Source organism: Doryrhamphus excisus, linkage group LG17, assembly GCF_037039965.1.
Source record: "Doryrhamphus excisus strain RoL-2023G ecotype Guam linkage group LG17, RoL_Dexc_Guam_v1.1, whole genome shotgun sequence".
NCBI classification, from domain to species: domain Eukaryota; kingdom Metazoa; phylum Chordata; class Actinopteri; order Syngnathiformes; family Syngnathidae; genus Doryrhamphus; species Doryrhamphus excisus.
The window spans coordinates 960631-977441 of NC_136373.1; the positions used below are offsets into that span (position 1 = coordinate 960631).

The 16811-nt window shown below is 43.0% G+C and overlaps 3 protein-coding genes across 4 annotated transcripts; all 3 read left to right on the plus strand.

Moving 5' to 3' along the window:
- Positions 1 to 1833: 1833 nt before the first annotated feature.
- hoxc8a (homeobox C8a) lies at positions 1834 to 3358 on the plus strand. The gene is made up of 2 exons (XM_058085487.2): positions 1834 to 2269; positions 2791 to 3358. Exons 1-2 carry the CDS (start codon positions 1834 to 1836, stop codon positions 3099 to 3101), a joined length of 747 nt encoding a protein of 248 aa, XP_057941470.2. The 3' UTR covers positions 3102 to 3358.
- Positions 3359 to 9905: 6547 nt separating this feature from the next.
- Positions 9906 to 11123, plus strand: hoxc6a (homeobox C6a). 2 transcript variants are annotated; one of them, XM_058085436.2, is made up of 2 exons: positions 9906 to 10460; positions 10720 to 11123. In XM_058085436.2, the coding sequence occupies exons 1-2, from the start codon at positions 10061 to 10063 to the stop codon at positions 11040 to 11042; spliced, it is 723 nt and encodes a 240-aa protein (XP_057941419.1). In that variant the 5' UTR covers positions 9906 to 10060; the 3' UTR covers positions 11043 to 11123. The 2 variants fall into 2 exon arrangements, with proteins under 2 accessions (XP_057941419.1, XP_057941420.1); XM_058085437.2 differs by having other exon boundaries at positions 10723 to 11123.
- Positions 11124 to 12609: 1486 nt separating this feature from the next.
- Positions 12610 to 14912, plus strand: hoxc5a (homeobox C5a). Its single transcript, XM_058085490.2, has 2 exons — positions 12610 to 13039; positions 14283 to 14912. Exons 1-2 carry the CDS (start codon positions 12610 to 12612, stop codon positions 14489 to 14491), a joined length of 639 nt encoding a protein of 212 aa, XP_057941473.2. The 3' UTR covers positions 14492 to 14912.
- The last annotated feature ends 1899 nt before the right edge of the window (positions 14913 to 16811 follow it).

Genomic DNA, 16811 nt, shown 5'->3' on the forward strand with positions numbered 1-16811 from the left:
CAAAACCAGGAAGCTGGACTGCAGTGGAAAGCGTGGAGATGGTTGTTGTTGCAACATGGTTTTAATGAGTGTGGATGTTGTATTATGGGTTGTTTGCTTTTAAAAACGTTATTTGATGATAAAACCGGTTATGCATATTTTGTTACATATTCAATTATATCGTCTTCCTTAATTTTTTTTTGGAACATCATAAAGTACTGTATATTTCAAAATGTACTTCACAGTCAGGAATGTAAGAGTATTTATAGTATGTTGTAGCTGCAATAATAATAATAATAATAAAAATATTATTATTATGAATGGTCATCAGTATTAATTGGTTGTTGCAACACCAGCATTAAGAGTGTGTGTGTGTGTGAAACAATGATTGGCAATCTGCATATTTATAGAGTGTGAAAGGTCTATAAATTCGCCCAGTGCGCCTTTCATATTTTACGAGGGTGTGTATAAAACGTTAGTGGCCCCCACAAAAAGCACACTGGCGTGTTTGGAGACTGTGGAGTGTGTGTGTGTGTGTGTGTGTGTGTGTGTGAGTGTGTGTGTGAGCCCACATGAACATTGAACTGGAACTTGCTAGTGCTGATTGTAGCTAAACATCCAGTGTAAAATTTTATGAACTCTTCCACGCGGGGAGATTTATCCTCCGTGGCTTTTACGGGGTCATTGAGTGGCATCTACTATTCATATAGGTCGTGTCTATATTTGCGTGTGTGTGTGTTTTACCAGCGCTACGGGTGCAAGTGTATTTGCTTCCTTAACCCTTCCTTTACTCGATTACACCGAGTTGTGCACTGCATGGTTTACTGCTGCGTAAATGGTTGGGTTTTTGAGCTTGTATATCATGCATCATTTACTACGTTGTACTCTTATAGCACCGGATACTCGTACTCTTATTGTGTCGGTGCTACTTACAGCATCATCGTTTGGTGATTATTGTGTTGTTGTTAGTGTTTTGTGTTGTGATGGCATCATTAATTGATGATTATGTCGGTGATACGTCAGCATCTGCCCTGGTGTTATGTTGCATTGGATTTTTGTTAAGCAACATTATATGTGTTATTATAACGCCAGCGGTGCTTGGAGTTTTGTTTGTGTATCTTCTGTGATTATTGTGAATGGTTGTGGTGCTTTTGTGGCTGCTTTTATTGTGTTGTGCTGGTTTTGTCTTATTACAGAAACATTCCCCTGTGATTATTATGATTATTATTATGATTATTATTCTCTTCCTGGAGGTCAGGTATGAGGTAGAAATGGCTCTTTACGTAGAAAGCAAAGACCTTGCTGTAAATGTAAGCGTCCATTGATTAGCCGATGATACGTGATGAGCGCAGGTGTGCATATATCCCTATAGGGCCTCATGTCTGACCGCGGTGCTAAAGATGAAGGGGTTGGGGAGGGAGGATGAGGAGGGGGGGGAGGGGGGCGCCTGCGGTGGGGGTGGGAAGCTTAAAAAAAAAAAAGAAAAAAAGAGCACGCAGCGTCTGTGGCTGCGCCTCTGGAGCACGCCAAGCTTTAAGTTTAGATAACACACAACCAAGGCGGACTTGAGCTTGCGAAAAGCCGGGCGGAAAAACACCAAGCGGGCAGCAGATCGGATGTGAGAGGAAGGGCTCGGCGAGAGTGAGCTGCCGCGGATCGTCCAAAGGGGCAGCGTTTCTCCAGTTCCGGTTTTGTCTGTCTGCGTGTGTGTGTGTGTGCACGCCGTGCGCAAGTTGGGACCCCAAACAAAAGGCTGCCATCCCCCGAACGGAGATCTTCTTCCACGGCCGTGCTTGTTTGCGTGTGCGAGAGAGAGAGAGAGAGACAGGCGCTCCGCTGGATGCAAAGCCGAACATGAGCTCCTATTTTGTCAACCCTCTTTTCTCCAAGTACAAAGGCGGCGAGTCTCTGGAGCCAACTTACTACGACTGCAGGTTCCCACAGAGCGTCGCCCGCAGCCACACGCTGGTCTACGGACCCGGAGCGGCCGCGCCGGGCTTCCAGCACCCGTCCCATCATGTGCAGGACTTTTTCCACCACGGCACCACCGGCATCTCCAACCCGGGATACCAGCAGAACCCGTGCGCACTGGCGTGTCACGGCGACGCGGGGAAATTTTACGGATACGAAGCCCTGCCGAGGCAAACGCTCTACGGTAGCCAGCAAGAGGCGAGCCTGGCGCAGTACCCGGACTGTAAATCGTCGGGAGGCTCGAACCCCGGTGAAGGACAAGGCCACTTAAATCAAAACTCCTCTCCCAGCCTTATGTTCCCGTGGATGAGACCCCACGGTCAGAATCTGCTTTATTATTATCATTATACACTCTCTCTCTTTGCTTGTGTTTATGTATTTGTGTGTACTAGTACATGTCACATATCCACGCGTGTATGTGAGTGCCGTGTAAAAGCTAACCATGCCGGGAACATGTAGAGGCGGCACCGCAGTGCAGCACATGTTCATACAGCTCATATTTACTGACAATTAGTTGTTCATATTTCATAACGTCGTCATACCGAAGCACGTGATGGTGCATACGTCTAAATGCATAGGAATGTGGATTCGAGTGGGATCGTTTGACCCACTCTGTGGTCGTTTTGGACGCATGATAATAATAATAATAATAATAGTGTGTAATGCTATGACATATGGCGTCTATACGTGTATATAACGTATACTAATGTTGCTCTAGAGCATCCATATCAGTAGTAGTAGTACCTGTAGTAGTACCTGCAGCAGTAGCATCTGTAGCATACTCATTTATTGACGGAGGACCACAGCTAACCTTTATTTCGTGGCTTTATCCCACTCAAGCCCCAGGACGACGCAATGGCAGGCAAACCTACAGCCGCTACCAGACTCTGGAACTGGAGAAGGAGTTCCTCTTCAACCCTTACCTGACCCGCAAGAGGAGGATCGAGGTCTCCCACGCCCTGAGCCTCACCGAGCGGCAGGTGAAGATCTGGTTCCAGAACCGGCGGATGAAGTGGAAAAAGGAGAACAACAAGGACAAGTTTCCGGGTCAGAGGGGAGAGGCCGAGGCCGAGGAGGAGGGCAACGAGGACGGTGAAGGGGAAGAGGCAGAAGAGAAGGAAGCGGAAGAGAAAGACGAGACCAAGGAGTGATTTTATGGTCCTTTTATGGTTATATGGCTGAAAAAGAGAAGAAAAAAGCTCTCATAAAGAGAGCAGGAGTCACAAGAGCATCATCTTTATGACCGCCCTTTCGTTTTTGTCAAGTGGGAACAGGAATCCCAACAATATTCCTGGCAAATATGCACATTTCTCAGTTTTCAACAAACGGGATTACCCAATTTTTTGCCACAAAAATAAGAGGCTACACTTTATTTTATATACTAGATCTGCTGCCCTTGCAAAACAAAACAAAACTAAACAAAAAGGGAAATAAAACGCATGTTAGATTTAAAAAAAAGAACATTTTTGGACCCATTTCTTAGAAACCAGAATCAAATTTAGCCCACCACGACTGAAATCAATCTGTAAATAGACCAAAAAGAAATGTTAGTATAGTCATCAAAGCACCCACTTTTACTATCATGATTATGACATTATTATTATTATTCTCATTGTTTCTTTTGACCATATTTTTAAACAGCCATGATCTCCGAACACTTGCTTTTGGAGGATGACCAGGGAATTGCAATCGTTTGAAATCCTTTGATGCTACCTAAACCTGGGGATAATTGCAATAGAGATTTCTGAATATAGAGATTTCATACGGTTTTTAATTTTAAGGTGTTATATATATATTCACACACACACACACACACACACACACACACACCGAGCTTATTATTAGGTAATGTATGTAGCATTTATCCAATTATGTACTCTTGTTGAAGACAATTCTTTACGTCTTGGGAAGACAATTAGCTCCAAGCCAAGCCAAGCAATTAAGAGATTGTTACCAGGCACTACCTAAAGTTCGGAGCCTTGCCTTTTGCAGAATCCACACTCGCACTCCACAGTGGCACAGGGCTCTGAATGAACGACTAGCTATTTCCCCAACAACTAAAACTGCCTATCACGCACATTAACTGCGTGAACCTGCAACAATTACAGCGAGTTTCCTTTTTATTTGAACGTGCTGGTGATATAGAGTAGTTGTTTTTTTGCACTGAATATTATAACCGTTATGTACGTCTTGTTATATATTGATGTTAACAATTATGCTCGTTTCCTGGTGTTTTTCTCCTGTGAAAGACGACGTTGTTGTCCCGCCATTGTTGATGTAAAGTCACAAATAAAGAAGATGGCTCACGATGTTTTCTGCTTTCTTTTTTTTTTATTTTTATTTTATTGCAGCCTACAATTGATTGCACACGGACTCGAACGCTTGCATGAATAACACCTTTGGCTCCACACATCCTATAACACGCAGGAGGCTGAAAAAAAACACACTTTTTAATAAATATACTGTACATCAGATACAATCCACTCTGTAGATAAAAAAATAAAAACAAAGCACAGATAAGGCTTTGTATGCGTTAAAAACAAATAAGAATAAAATGTGTTAATTCGCCTTTTGGTGTATAATTCACAGCATGCAAAATCTCCAACATCGCCCCCTATGTGATGAATGCCTTTAATAACAATAACAACAATAATCCCCTCTTTTGGGAGGACATAAAGCATTTGAATGAATTTCAGGATGACTGATGTTCCTATTTGAGATTAACAAATATCTGCTGCATTATTAAGAGTGTTTTTTTATTTTTATTTGGGGGGGGGTGTAAGACTTGACGTGGAAAGTGAGCAAGGTGTGGTGTTGTGAGACCTGCTTCTGAAATGTTTGCAGCGTAAACTTGTCTGTCGTGTGTTTGAAATATTTCATTTCTCTTCACTTGCTTTGATGTCATTTTCACGTTATTACGGTATGTGTACGTTTGAAATTAATAAAAAAAAACAGCAACCTCTACATATTATGGAGTTATTTTCGTGTTTTGTAGCTGAACTTTTAAAATATCACAACCATGTATGTTATTGTTCGTTTACAATTTTGAATTATTTTAACACACAGTCTCATTCTAAATTTAATTGTTGTTTTTTTGCGTTTATTTCTTCGTTTCCATGCATAGGTAGTTATAAGTGTGTGTTCAACAAACGAATGAAATCGAAACACCTACATAGACGTTACAAGTTTAGTATTGAAGTAAAAATGTCTAAATTAATACTTTTAGTATTTACCCCACGGGTGCCTAATTCTTTAGGATTTTTTCCTAAATAGGACAAAAGTATGTTAATGATCCAATATTTTCCCCCATGGAACATTCCGGGTGAGTCCCACAGTGAGAGGATGTCCACTCATCTGGGTGTGTTTTTTACCAGAGGGCTGACATCAGCACTAAAGTTTAGTGTACCTGTTGTAAACTTTATTGGTGGTGTAAAGACGAGGAAGCTTTTTTTTTTGTTGCGTCTTTTGTGTGTGCTTGTTGGCTGCTTTGGTTCAGTGTGTGTGCACAAGGCGGCCTGCAGGGACCAAACACGGCGCTGCTTAAACTGGCTAAAAACTGAATTATTTCATCGTCAATGAAAGAAGCTCGTTTGGTTTTTGGTGGACTGGCTTGGAGGTATGATATTTGCTACTTTGGGAATTTTATTGAACTGGGTGGCCATCTTTGTTGATATTTATTTCGATGCAATGAAATATTCAGGGTATCGGAATGGAGGTTTTGTCTCCAATGTTATTAGATATTGTGTATCTATATATTAGGTTAACACTTGCAGGTGTGTCAGGTGTCTTTTTAGCATCAAATGATGAACCAGTGAGGTAACGCAAGCCCTAGATTGGATAGCATTTGTTCTAATCGTTTTACGGAGCCAAGCTCATCCTTCCAGTTTCTACCACTGTAGCTAACTTGTCCACCAGAGGACCTGTCATATTCTTTGACGTGCCTCCATATTTCCACAGTACGTGGGCAAAATCTGCATCATCCACGCTCCATAATGTATGTGTATTTTTTTCTTTTTCATTTTTTAAAATATATTTCACGTATTCGAAAAAAAGAGCAGAAGAGGAAAGATGGGTGCAAACATTCCTGGTTGTTAAAGAGAGAAATTTACAGCTGAGTAATAAAAGTTTACGACTCAAGGCTCCCCGCCATTGGCTGCGGCCGGCCACGTGGCTCACGCTCTATGAACATGAACTTTATGCTGTTGTCTATTCCCTGCTCCTTCCTTTGAATCAGCAGCAGAGCACACTGCAGCCCTGCAATTCCTTGCTTTCTTGCCCTCTTTCGAAGATGACTCAAAAAAAACAAAAAAACCTGCAGCCATTTTGCAGCCGATTCCTGTTCTCGCCACCGCCGACTTCCTGGAAGAGGGATCTTCCGGATTGCCTCCTCGCTGCAGCGGTTATCCCTCCGAGAGGCTCGGGAAGGAGAACCAAAGATCCACATGGGCCGGATGCAAACATGAGATGTCACACGTTTTGCCTTTAAGTGGAGAAAGACGCTGCTCAGGTAGAAATGCTTGTTGTTCCTCTCTCGGGTTTTCTGTCGTGCGTGGCAGCCGGTGGCCTCCTGGGGGTTGGGGGGGGGGGGGTGTCACGGCGATGCAGATGCGTGTGCGTGTGAGTGGGAGGCGATGGCAGGGTGCGTGTGAGTTGTGACCTGACCTGCACGTGAGCTCCCACGGTACTATACTGGCTGGCTGGCTGTAGTAGTAGTGTGACCTAAGTGGACACTTCCACGACTGCAACTTTGAATTAGAATGTACTACTCTGTGTGTACTCTGTTGTTGATGTTTAGGGTATAGATATACATTATATAGATCGGTGATGCTTTGGGATTATATCTGGGAGAAAAACTTGTGGAAGTGGATGCCAACAGGCTTCTGTGGAACACACACACACATACATACACACACACGGAGGGAGTAAGCATGCACCCACACTGTGGCACTTCCCCACAGTGCCCCCTGGCGACCTGTCGTGTCTTGCAATGTGGAAGTAGGCGGTGCTGCTATTGTGGCGTGGTTGTTTATAGCTGCTTCTCTGCGGATGTCAGCTGACCCACTTGTGTGTGTGTGTTTTTGTGTGTGTGTTTGTGTGTCCTAATGCTCATTGTCTGACGTAAGCTGTGTTTTGTTTCCTGCTACATTCCTTAAAAAAATGTGTTGTTTTGGTGACAGATTCACTTTACACGTTGATATTTTATTCTATTTATTGTTATTCATATTTACTGACAATAATCACAGTTGTAACCAAGGGGGGGGGGGGGGGTCTAGTGTGCAAAGGAGCAAAGACATATACATCAAATTTGTCATCAAACACATTCCAGATTTTTTTTCTCTCCCTCTGGCGGAAGTAGAAACAATATTCTCAGCTTGCACGTGCAGATATATGTGTGTGTAATGTATTTTAATTCAGGATTAAGGCCCTGAACACATCATTACATGCTTTAAAATGAAACACCCTTCTGTATTTGAGTGTGTATTTCTGTTTTAAAATCCATATGTGTGTGTGTGTGTGTTCTACTGAAAATCTCCGTAATTATAGTCGAACTCTGGATTAATCCTAATCTCCTTCCGTCCCACGTAGTTTGTTTCCCTTTTTTCTTGCTGTGATGTTCCACTTCTGCGCCTGCATAGAGGAACAAACACTCCATTTTAATCCACAACAATTTACCCTGCAATTAAATATTTTTCGTGTTGCAGTTTAGCGTATATAATAAAGCTTCATTGAAGTCACCGCATTTAAAAAAAAACTTTCCCCCACTAATGGTCCTAATTTATGATGTGTGGACCAACATGGCGCTCGTTGGGCACCGGCTTCCTGAGTGCTTAACGAGCATAAAGTCGAACACTTCCGGACGTAATTGGGCCAGCCTGTGACTGCAAAGTGCCTATAGATGTCTTTACATTGTTAGAACGGGAATTAGTCCTTATTAGTAAAGGGGGTGGGGGGGCAGAAAAACATCAGGGCTCGCCAGCATTGAGCTCCCCCGACCGCGTTTTAATCATGACGGATAATGTAGAAATTGTACAGTTGCCATCTAACTAAGTGTGTGAGTTTAAGTAATAGCTTGTAGCTTGCACGCCCCCCCACAACAAAAAAAACTGTACTTTGAAATGGGCCCATCTGTTCGTTCAATTTAAATAACCCTGCAATACATATAATATCTGTGTTATTATAACATAATCAGGAATATTTAATTCAGTTCGTTAATAGTCATTTGTGTTTTTATACCTTTTTTCTTTACGTGTGCTTAAAATATGCGCAAAAGCGGACCAAAAGATGTGCAGCCCTTGTGATGCGCCCCCGTGGGCCGCAATAAAACACTAAAACGCGAGGGAAAGAATGACCTTTCTAAATGTGCACAGCGACACAACCTCTGCCGCATTCCAGCCTCAGTCCACACATTGGCTTTACTCTGCAGCTTTTATTTACAACCTCGACTTGTTTCTGTTTGGCAGAGGGACTTGCGTGGATTCCAACCCCAAACTCGTCTCTGTTTTTCTTCAATTAAATTTAATTCCTTGAAATAAACCAGTCAGATCAGTTGTACATTTATAATTTATCATTATTACACGTAAAAATATCTATTTGTTTTTCATCTGTACTCTTATTTGAATTCCACGTTGCGCAGACTTGATAGCAATCCCAGCACGCAGCCTGCAACATTTGCCGCAAATTTGCGAATGTCTCACATATGGCCACCAATAAGGTGACGAGGAGATTTTATGGCAACAGACACTTCCTCGTCTTTGTTGTCTCTTTTATGGGCTATTCAGGCTCCGGAACAACAGAGCAAACAACACTGTCCACGCAAAGTCATCAGCCTCCACGACAAATCAATGAGGTGCACTACGGCACATTTTAATAACCACGCTGTGCGTAAATTGGATTTCTTTGCGGAATTTGCTACTTTAAAAGTCACCTTTTAATTCCCGGCCGTCATATATATATATATATATATATATATATATATTAATCACGGCAAAGCACGAGTGGGTGACACTGATAATATCCGTTTTTGGACTTGTACAAATCACACTCTGCGCACACAATCGCTGAAGTTTCGCATCCCTTAAAAGCAATTTCCAAAGCCATTATTTGCTGCTCAGATAATCATCAGTTAGTCTCCACTCCCCCCACGGTGCGTGTCACAGGAATGTACAATGCCTACTCTGTATTTTCACTTCTTTAACCGTGTGCGTAAAAGTGTACCTGGATGCTGACTGAACCTGGTTTAATAAGGTTTCTATTATTTCACCGTGACAGTAATAATACTCATAAATGCTGATTTTTTTTTCACCTCCACGCGTGGAGCTTCCATGCAGCTCGTCCTTTCTGCAGAGATAGTTGTCGGCGAGGTGGGGAACGTCACTTGTTTTATTACCCTCACACAAGAAAGACCATAAACGCATTCTTACCCCCCCTCAACCCCCCCCTGTTCACTGCAAAAGCGTTGGAAATGCTGTATTCACTGCACCCAGTAAACATGAGCTCTTTATGTCGTAACGTTTTATTAATATGTGCTGTATGTGTGTTTTAAAAATATTTCTCTGTCATATACCAGGAGTTTGAACGAAACGAGGACTTATTAGATCATATCTTATATGTGTGGCTTTTTCATAAGCAATGTGGATATGATGAGTCTTAATGGTGTTTTTATTCCTCCTCGGACCCGAGCTAACAGCACCGTGACGTGACGTGTGTCACTCGCAGTGTTTATCGGCATTTTGCAGTAATGCTCCAGCTCTCGGCTAAAAGCTACAGTTTCTCCTGGGCTCCTGCGTCGCCATTGGTGGAGCCGGGTCAGCTGACTCTGTCATATTGTCTCCGAGCGAGCCGAGCCTCGGCTATAACACTCGGCTTTGTGCGTCTTAACCGGAGATTGCAAATTAATAATACCCAATCCCCAAAGTAGCAGAGAGGCGTAAAAGTCTCTCTCCAAGCGGGGTTCGAAGCCCGACAAGCAAGAAAAGACGATCTCGGAGAAAGGTGTGGTTGGCTGACACAAGCCACAAGCGAGGGGGGGGGAGATTTACTAGGAAGGAAGATTGAGAAGGGAGCCATAAAGAAGTGGGGAGAGTTGGACAAGAGGGTAACGAGGCAAGGTATGAATTCTTATTTCGCAAACCCGTCGCTCTCCTGCCATTTATCCGGCGGCCAAGAGGTTCTGCCCAACGTGCCAATCAACTCCAGCACCTATGACACAGTCAGACATTTCTCGTCGTACGGCGCCGCTGTGACCCAGAACCATCGGATATACGCACCTTTCTACTCCCCCCAAGACAACGTGGTGTTCGGATCCGGACGGGCTCAGTATGACTACGGCTCCAACGTCTTCCTGCAGGACAAGGACGTGCTGCCCAGTTGCAGGCAATCGAACATGGGACTGAACACGACACAGAGCCACATTGGCCAAGACTACGCTCTGGAGCAAGGCAGGGCGGCCCAGGAGCAGAAGAGCAACATCCCGATCTACCCGTGGATGCAGCGCATGAACTCACACAGCGGTGAGTTTTACTAGCGGCAGATAAATTAAGGAAATGGCTCCGTTTTACGATATGTCTCACCGAGAGAGTAAGCTACTTTTTATGGCCCCATAAAACACGACTGTATCTTCTTGACTTGTAGATGGGCCTTTTGCATGTGCAAACAAACAGCTTTCCTTTGAAAAAAGCGCTCGCTAACCGGGGCAGGATGGAATTCTTTTCCAACAACAAAAATATTTAAAAAAAAAATCCATATTAAATGGATGCCTTTGTACCTCAGCAGGAGTGGGCTACGGGACAGACAGACGCAGGGGTCGCCAGATCTATTCCCGGTACCAAACACTGGAGCTGGAGAAGGAGTTCCACTTCAACCGCTACCTGACCAGACGCAGACGCATCGAGATCGCCAACGCGCTTTGCCTCACCGAGCGCCAGATCAAAATCTGGTTCCAGAACCGGCGTATGAAGTGGAAGAAGGAGAGCAACCTGACCTCCACGGTGCCCGGAGGGGAGTCCACGGGTGCCACGCAAGACGAGGAACGCGGTGCGAGTGGAGGAGCCGTGGAAGAATGCAAGGAAGAGGATGACAAGAAGAAGGAATAGTTGAAGAGACTTAAAAAAAATAAAGAAGAACCCCAACATTACTACCTAAAAATGGAGCTGAAAGGGACGACACTGCATGGCAACCCCCCCCCCCCCCGTTTATGTCATACCACAGGGGTGTTGAGCTTTAAAAAAATCCAAATCATTTCAGCCACATTATGAATCCTGTGACTTATGGATCACACTTTTATGTTTTTTTACCTTGTCGTTGCCACACTTGTATTGTGCAAATAATAAAAAAAACCCGAAGTATTACTTAATTAATTAATTAAATCCTACTTTATTCCCAATGCCAGTATGAACTATTTATCCCACATGCAGCCCACGCACCACTGTGAAGTCTCCGCTCACCAAATACAGTGTTATGTTATGTTAGTCTATACATTCCACGGAAGGAAGGAATCGGACCCTTAATTTGGTCACAGTGTCATTTACTACTTGAATGTATATGAATATATAAATAGCTGAAACTTGAGAATTGCACGACGAGACAGTAGTACACACACATATATGTATGTATATATACACATATATATGTATATATATTTACGTATAAAGTTGTGCCTGTAAATAGGCCACTCACTAACATATTATGCAAATATTCTCCCAATTGATGTGCATTTATCTGCTTTGATAGACAACGCATAACACCAAATTCCGCTTATGCCCCCACCCCTCCCCCAATATTCCTTGCGAAATAAATTTGTACACGTATTAATTTTTTTATTTGAAAGTTCATGTTTTGTTACAATTGTGTTTCATGGAATAAAATATTTGTAAAATGTTCACTTTTGTGTGCGTGATGTGTTTGGATGAAGGGATGATAAAGGGATGGATGGATTGATGGATGAAGGGATGGATGGATGCATGGATGGATGCCGATGCGTTTGGGGTTTTGAAACGTCACCTTTGAAGTTAATTGCAGGTAATAATATCATAATAGTTAAGAGGCAGAGCGTGGCAATTAAAATATTTAAAAATTCTCACCTAATTCTCACTTAAATTATAAACACTGTATTTATTTAGAATTACGCAACACGGATATGAGGTTCATACAGTTATTTATAAAGCAACAAGTGTAATTGTTGTTATGATTAGGAATGGACAGCAATGGGGACCCACGCGTGTGTCCGGTCCACCCCGTCTTGCCCCATTCCAAACACCAGATGACGCTCTTGTCCTGCTGTCCTGCCCTTTTTTTCCCGTGGCAAGGCGCCTCGCCTTCCAGCAGCAGAAGCTCAAAGTTTACTGGACACGTTTTTGCTATTCATCAATATCTCCGTCGAGCATCAACGCCAATTTATGACTGGCCAACATGATCACGTGATCCCATACAAATACACCATATTTGGGCAGCGCGCATCTGATCAAGAATAAAAAAGATACCAAAGGCCACTCCACCCTTTAATCTTGGATTTTTTTTAAAGGAGAAGCTGTTTTGTTTTTGTTTTTTTGTTTTTTGTTTTTTTTTTACAAAAGCCGGAGCAGAAAAGCGATGATCGAGGCAAAGAAAGGAATAAAAGCAACGTCTACCCAGAAACCTTCCCTGCGCTAAAAGTGTTCCGAAATGAGCTCCTACGTTGACAGCTGCAACGTACGCCAAGCAGCCGAGACAAGTTCTCCAATGTTTGATTTCGGCGCGGCGGGGCGAGGGTCCAGCCTGCGCCACGGCGGCGTCAGTGTCAGCGCCGTGTTTACGCGTCCGGTCCCCGCAGGCTCCGTTGGACAGGACGCCATGCAAAGGAGCCTGAGAGGCAGCCCGGAGCCCCGTCTTCCACCGGGACCTCACATAGGCTCCAACCCGGCGGTGCGAGACTCGGGTGGGACCAGACCGCTCACGGACAGAGCCCCGGAGAGGAGCGACAACCGGAGCCAGAAAGGCGGCAGAAGTGCGGAAAACGCGCCGAGTGCGTCCCGGAACGCAAACGGGAGCCAGCAGCACCGTGAACACGGACCACAGATTTATCCGTGGATGACCAAACTGCACATGAGCCACGGTAAAGTTTGCCTCTTTCAGGCTGCTCCACTTCTGTTGGAGCGGTCCACTTTCCCTCTTGAGTTTTATAGGCCAAACGCAGGAAATAATAAAAACTCGCGGTCATAAATTTTATGACAAAGGCATCCATTGCTCGTAAACCTGCTCTATTACGGCGAGAGGTGATCTGAGAGCTGATTTATGGAGCGGTAATTGGATCAAGGGATTCAACTGTGACAAAATTATCAAATAATATTCCAAATTCATCCTTAAGTATTATCCTCTTTATTGCGTCTTTTGTGCTTTCGGCGCAACTGCATGTTTTATTTCCACTTTATGCGTGTGCGTCTGTTCCGTTTAGCCTTAAATTGAACCCTGGGAAACACGGATGACCTGACCCTCACGTGAACTTTTCACCTCCAAAAGATTTCAATAGGCGTGCACGCTTTTTTCCACGCACTGGAGCCACAAGTTGGCTGCGGGCTGCAAATGGACGGTGGACATTTTTACTGCAAAAGCTTCTGTTTGTCTTGCTCAAGGTCCCTGCGGAAGGCGTGTATGCGTAGCAGGGGGAGCGCAGACGGTGTTAAAACACCCAACAGGGGCAGAACTGTCTTTTTGGGGAATAGTCTGGATTCAAATGGGAATATATATCCAGTGGGAATTCCGTTTGATATTATTATATTCATACCTTGTTATGTTATTATTATTATGATTATTATTGCTTCACTGTGCTGCAGTGCAGGCCCAAGCCAGTGATGGAGTGAGGCCAAGAATCCCTTAAATATGAACTCATGAATGCTTTATCGTTTATTAGTCAAATCTATATACAATTATGATTATCTTATTTGATCACCTAGGTTTTATTATCAGTAAAATGATCGTCCATTGTGTGATATACCACTTGTGTGAAGAAATGTGATGCTAAACCTCAGGGTTACAGGATGTAGACTTTTATTCCGATAAAACTGCCACTTGAGAGTGTGTGCTGTATTTTAGTTTTAATATTATAATAATATTATAATACTTGATTCACATATTCTCAGAAATAAGACGATAATAGTGCTCATTTTGGATTGGCTGTTTATTTGGAGTGAATGAAAATATGTATATTTTGAAAAAATTTTAAATAAAAATAAAAAAATATAAAAATCATAATATTATTAATAATAATAATTTGTTTGCACTGTATCAATATAATTTTTAAAAATAGGATTGTTCAACTTTGATCACAATTGACCCTCCTGACTCCTATCCTACTCCAGAATCGGAGGGCAAGCGTTCTAGGACCAGTTACACCCGCTACCAGACTCTGGAGCTGGAGAAGGAGTTCCACTTCAACCGCTACCTGAGCCGCCGCAGGCGCATCGAGATCGCCCACACTCTGTGCTTGAACGAGAGGCAGATCAAAATCTGGTTCCAGAACAGAAGAATGAAATGGAAGAAGGACAGTAAAATGAAAGTGAAGGACTAGACCGTCCAGTCCGGCATGCATGGAAGAGGAGCAGCCTGACCTCTGGATGAACTGCGATGAGCAGCAATGACATCATGACATGGTGACACCGCCCCTGGCTCTTCATCACCAATTATGTGTCACTCTTTGCAGTGTGGGGGACCTAATATATTGAATATCGCTCCCATTGATCAATTGGTATACATTGCTAAATTCATTAGACCACTTTGGGGGGGCAAGAGTTGAGGGTGCTGCCATGTTTGGAGTACCATCACCATGCATACATATGTAGTATTTGGTCTTCTGGTGCGTTCAGTGACCTGTAATTATTATTTTTTTTTTGTAAGTCGATGTATGTAACGACAGAAATGTATGTGACCAAACTGTAGACTCATAAATTCATAACAAATAGCTTGATTGTTGAATGTATTACCAATAAACTTCCATGTACACTCGTTGTTAATGGCTTAAAAAAATAATAAAAGTCATAACAAATATTGTCTCAGTGTTGCCATTTTTAGCCTGCTTCGGAAGCCACTCTCTTTTACAGTGACAAACGCGCAATGAAGTTTAACGCCCCCATAAAACTTTATTGCCCCCGTTTCCAGACAGACTGTGTTTCCTGTTTTGCCAGGAGAAGGAAGGAGACCCTTTGCCTGTGATAATACACCCCCCCCTTCCCAAACAACAACCTGCATGCAAAAGTCTATACTTTCATGCACACCACAGTGGACCCCTTACCCACCCACTCATGACATAACACGGAATCAAACCATCAAATAAAACTGACTCACCCTATAGACTCCGTAAAGGTTCCACCAGGTTCGGATTGAAAGAGAAGCAGCGTCCACTTTGCGTCCCTGCGTGGCCTATAATGTGGCCTATACGTTGACAATGTATCGAATCCCCCCCTTTCTTTCCCCCCCATCTCCTCTTTTGGGGTATTTTAAAGTTTACAAGGTTACATATGCCAATTGCCCCGAGCAGGCCCACGTGAATGGTGCTTAGGAAACACGTGGTGTCATTTAAGTGGCTTTTATGGCCCCTGGAAGAGCTGACAAACCTTCGATATATACACATCGTATATAATCTTAACTGGCTGGCTGGCTTCTCCTGGTCCTGGGGGGGTCGGTTGGCGGTGGGGATGCGGTACCGGTCTACGGACTTCGGACGGTTGTGGTTCTGATGTGAGTTTCCCGGTGAGCGTTTCGTTTCACTGTTTGGGATCGTTTCGTTGGAGTGTACCGGGTACTGTTTGTAAGGAGTGGGAGATTTATTTTTTATGTTCGTTGTTCGTTCAGCTTTATTCCTGATATTATTTCATATAGTAATACAGAAAACCAATAAGAATTATATTAATTATATGTTATTGTTTGTTCCTCCTCACATAGCGGAGTAGAATGTGAGTGTGTGTTCATAACGAGTGTGTGTGTGTGTGTGTGTACAAATAATGCGCAAGTGAAAATGAAATGAAACTCCTTGTTTGTCTGTAACGTGAATGTATTTAATCGAAGGTTGTTGGTTCGACTCTGTGGTCTTGTTACTTGATGGAGAGTGTGTTCGTATTTATTTGCTGACTCTGTAGCTCCTTGTAGCTGCTCGACTAAGTTGCATTCAATGACGTCTGGAGTCTGGAGACTTCACTTTCGTTTTGTTTTTCGTTGAAAAACACATGTGTGATTATGTCTGTCCATAAATATTGTGTGTTTTTATATGCATAATACACTTCCAATAGGTGGCACTGTGCCACGCAGTCCTTATGAGTGAATGCATTAGATCTCAGTTTGCTGTATTATGTCTAATAATCCCCTTTAAACATATTTACAGTGGATTTGTTCGACTTATATGTCTGATATCCACTGTAATTATTGCTTTGCTGCATATTATTATTATTGAAGTGAAAGTGCAGCAATGCAAACATCCGTTTTCTCTGCCGGGTTGTGTGTTGTTTTGTTCCTTTCTGTGACCTGTGGAACTGACGTCGTCATTATTCAATCGGCAGAGGTCACTTCCGGGTGACTTTTTTTTTTCTCCTTTGTCTCAGCCCCAAATAAGAAGCACCGAGTCTCAGTGCATCTTTCTGTCTAAGCGGGCCTTTATTTATTTACAATGTGAACACAAAGTCGTATTTTAATGGATGTTCTATTAATAGAATAGTAGCACCCTAAAATACCTTTACATTTAGTTTAACTGTCTTTACTTTCTGTCTTATTTCCCTTTAGTTTATTTTTTATAGCTCTTTTATAGATATAGGACATCTTCACAGAATTTGGTAATTAATTACAAATTAAAATTCATTTCAACAATTTGAAATGTCTCTTTTTAATTACATTTTCCAGCA

Coding starts and splice junctions, on each gene's coding strand:
- hoxc6a (XM_058085436.2), top strand. CDS start 10,061: ATGAATTCTTATTTCGCAAACCCGTCGCTCTCCTGCCATTTATCCGGC. Junction 10,461..10,719: donor GCGCATGAACTCACACAGCG/GTGAGTTTTACT, acceptor TTTGTACCTCAG/CAGGAGTGGGCTACGGGACA.
- hoxc8a (XM_058085487.2), top strand. CDS start 1,834: ATGAGCTCCTATTTTGTCAACCCTCTTTTCTCCAAGTACAAAGGCGGC. Junction 2,270..2,790: donor CCCGTGGATGAGACCCCACG/GTCAGAATCTGC, acceptor ATCCCACTCAAG/CCCCAGGACGACGCAATGGC.
- hoxc5a (XM_058085490.2), top strand. CDS start 12,610: ATGAGCTCCTACGTTGACAGCTGCAACGTACGCCAAGCAGCCGAGACA. Junction 13,040..14,282: donor CAAACTGCACATGAGCCACG/GTAAAGTTTGCC, acceptor ATCCTACTCCAG/AATCGGAGGGCAAGCGTTCT.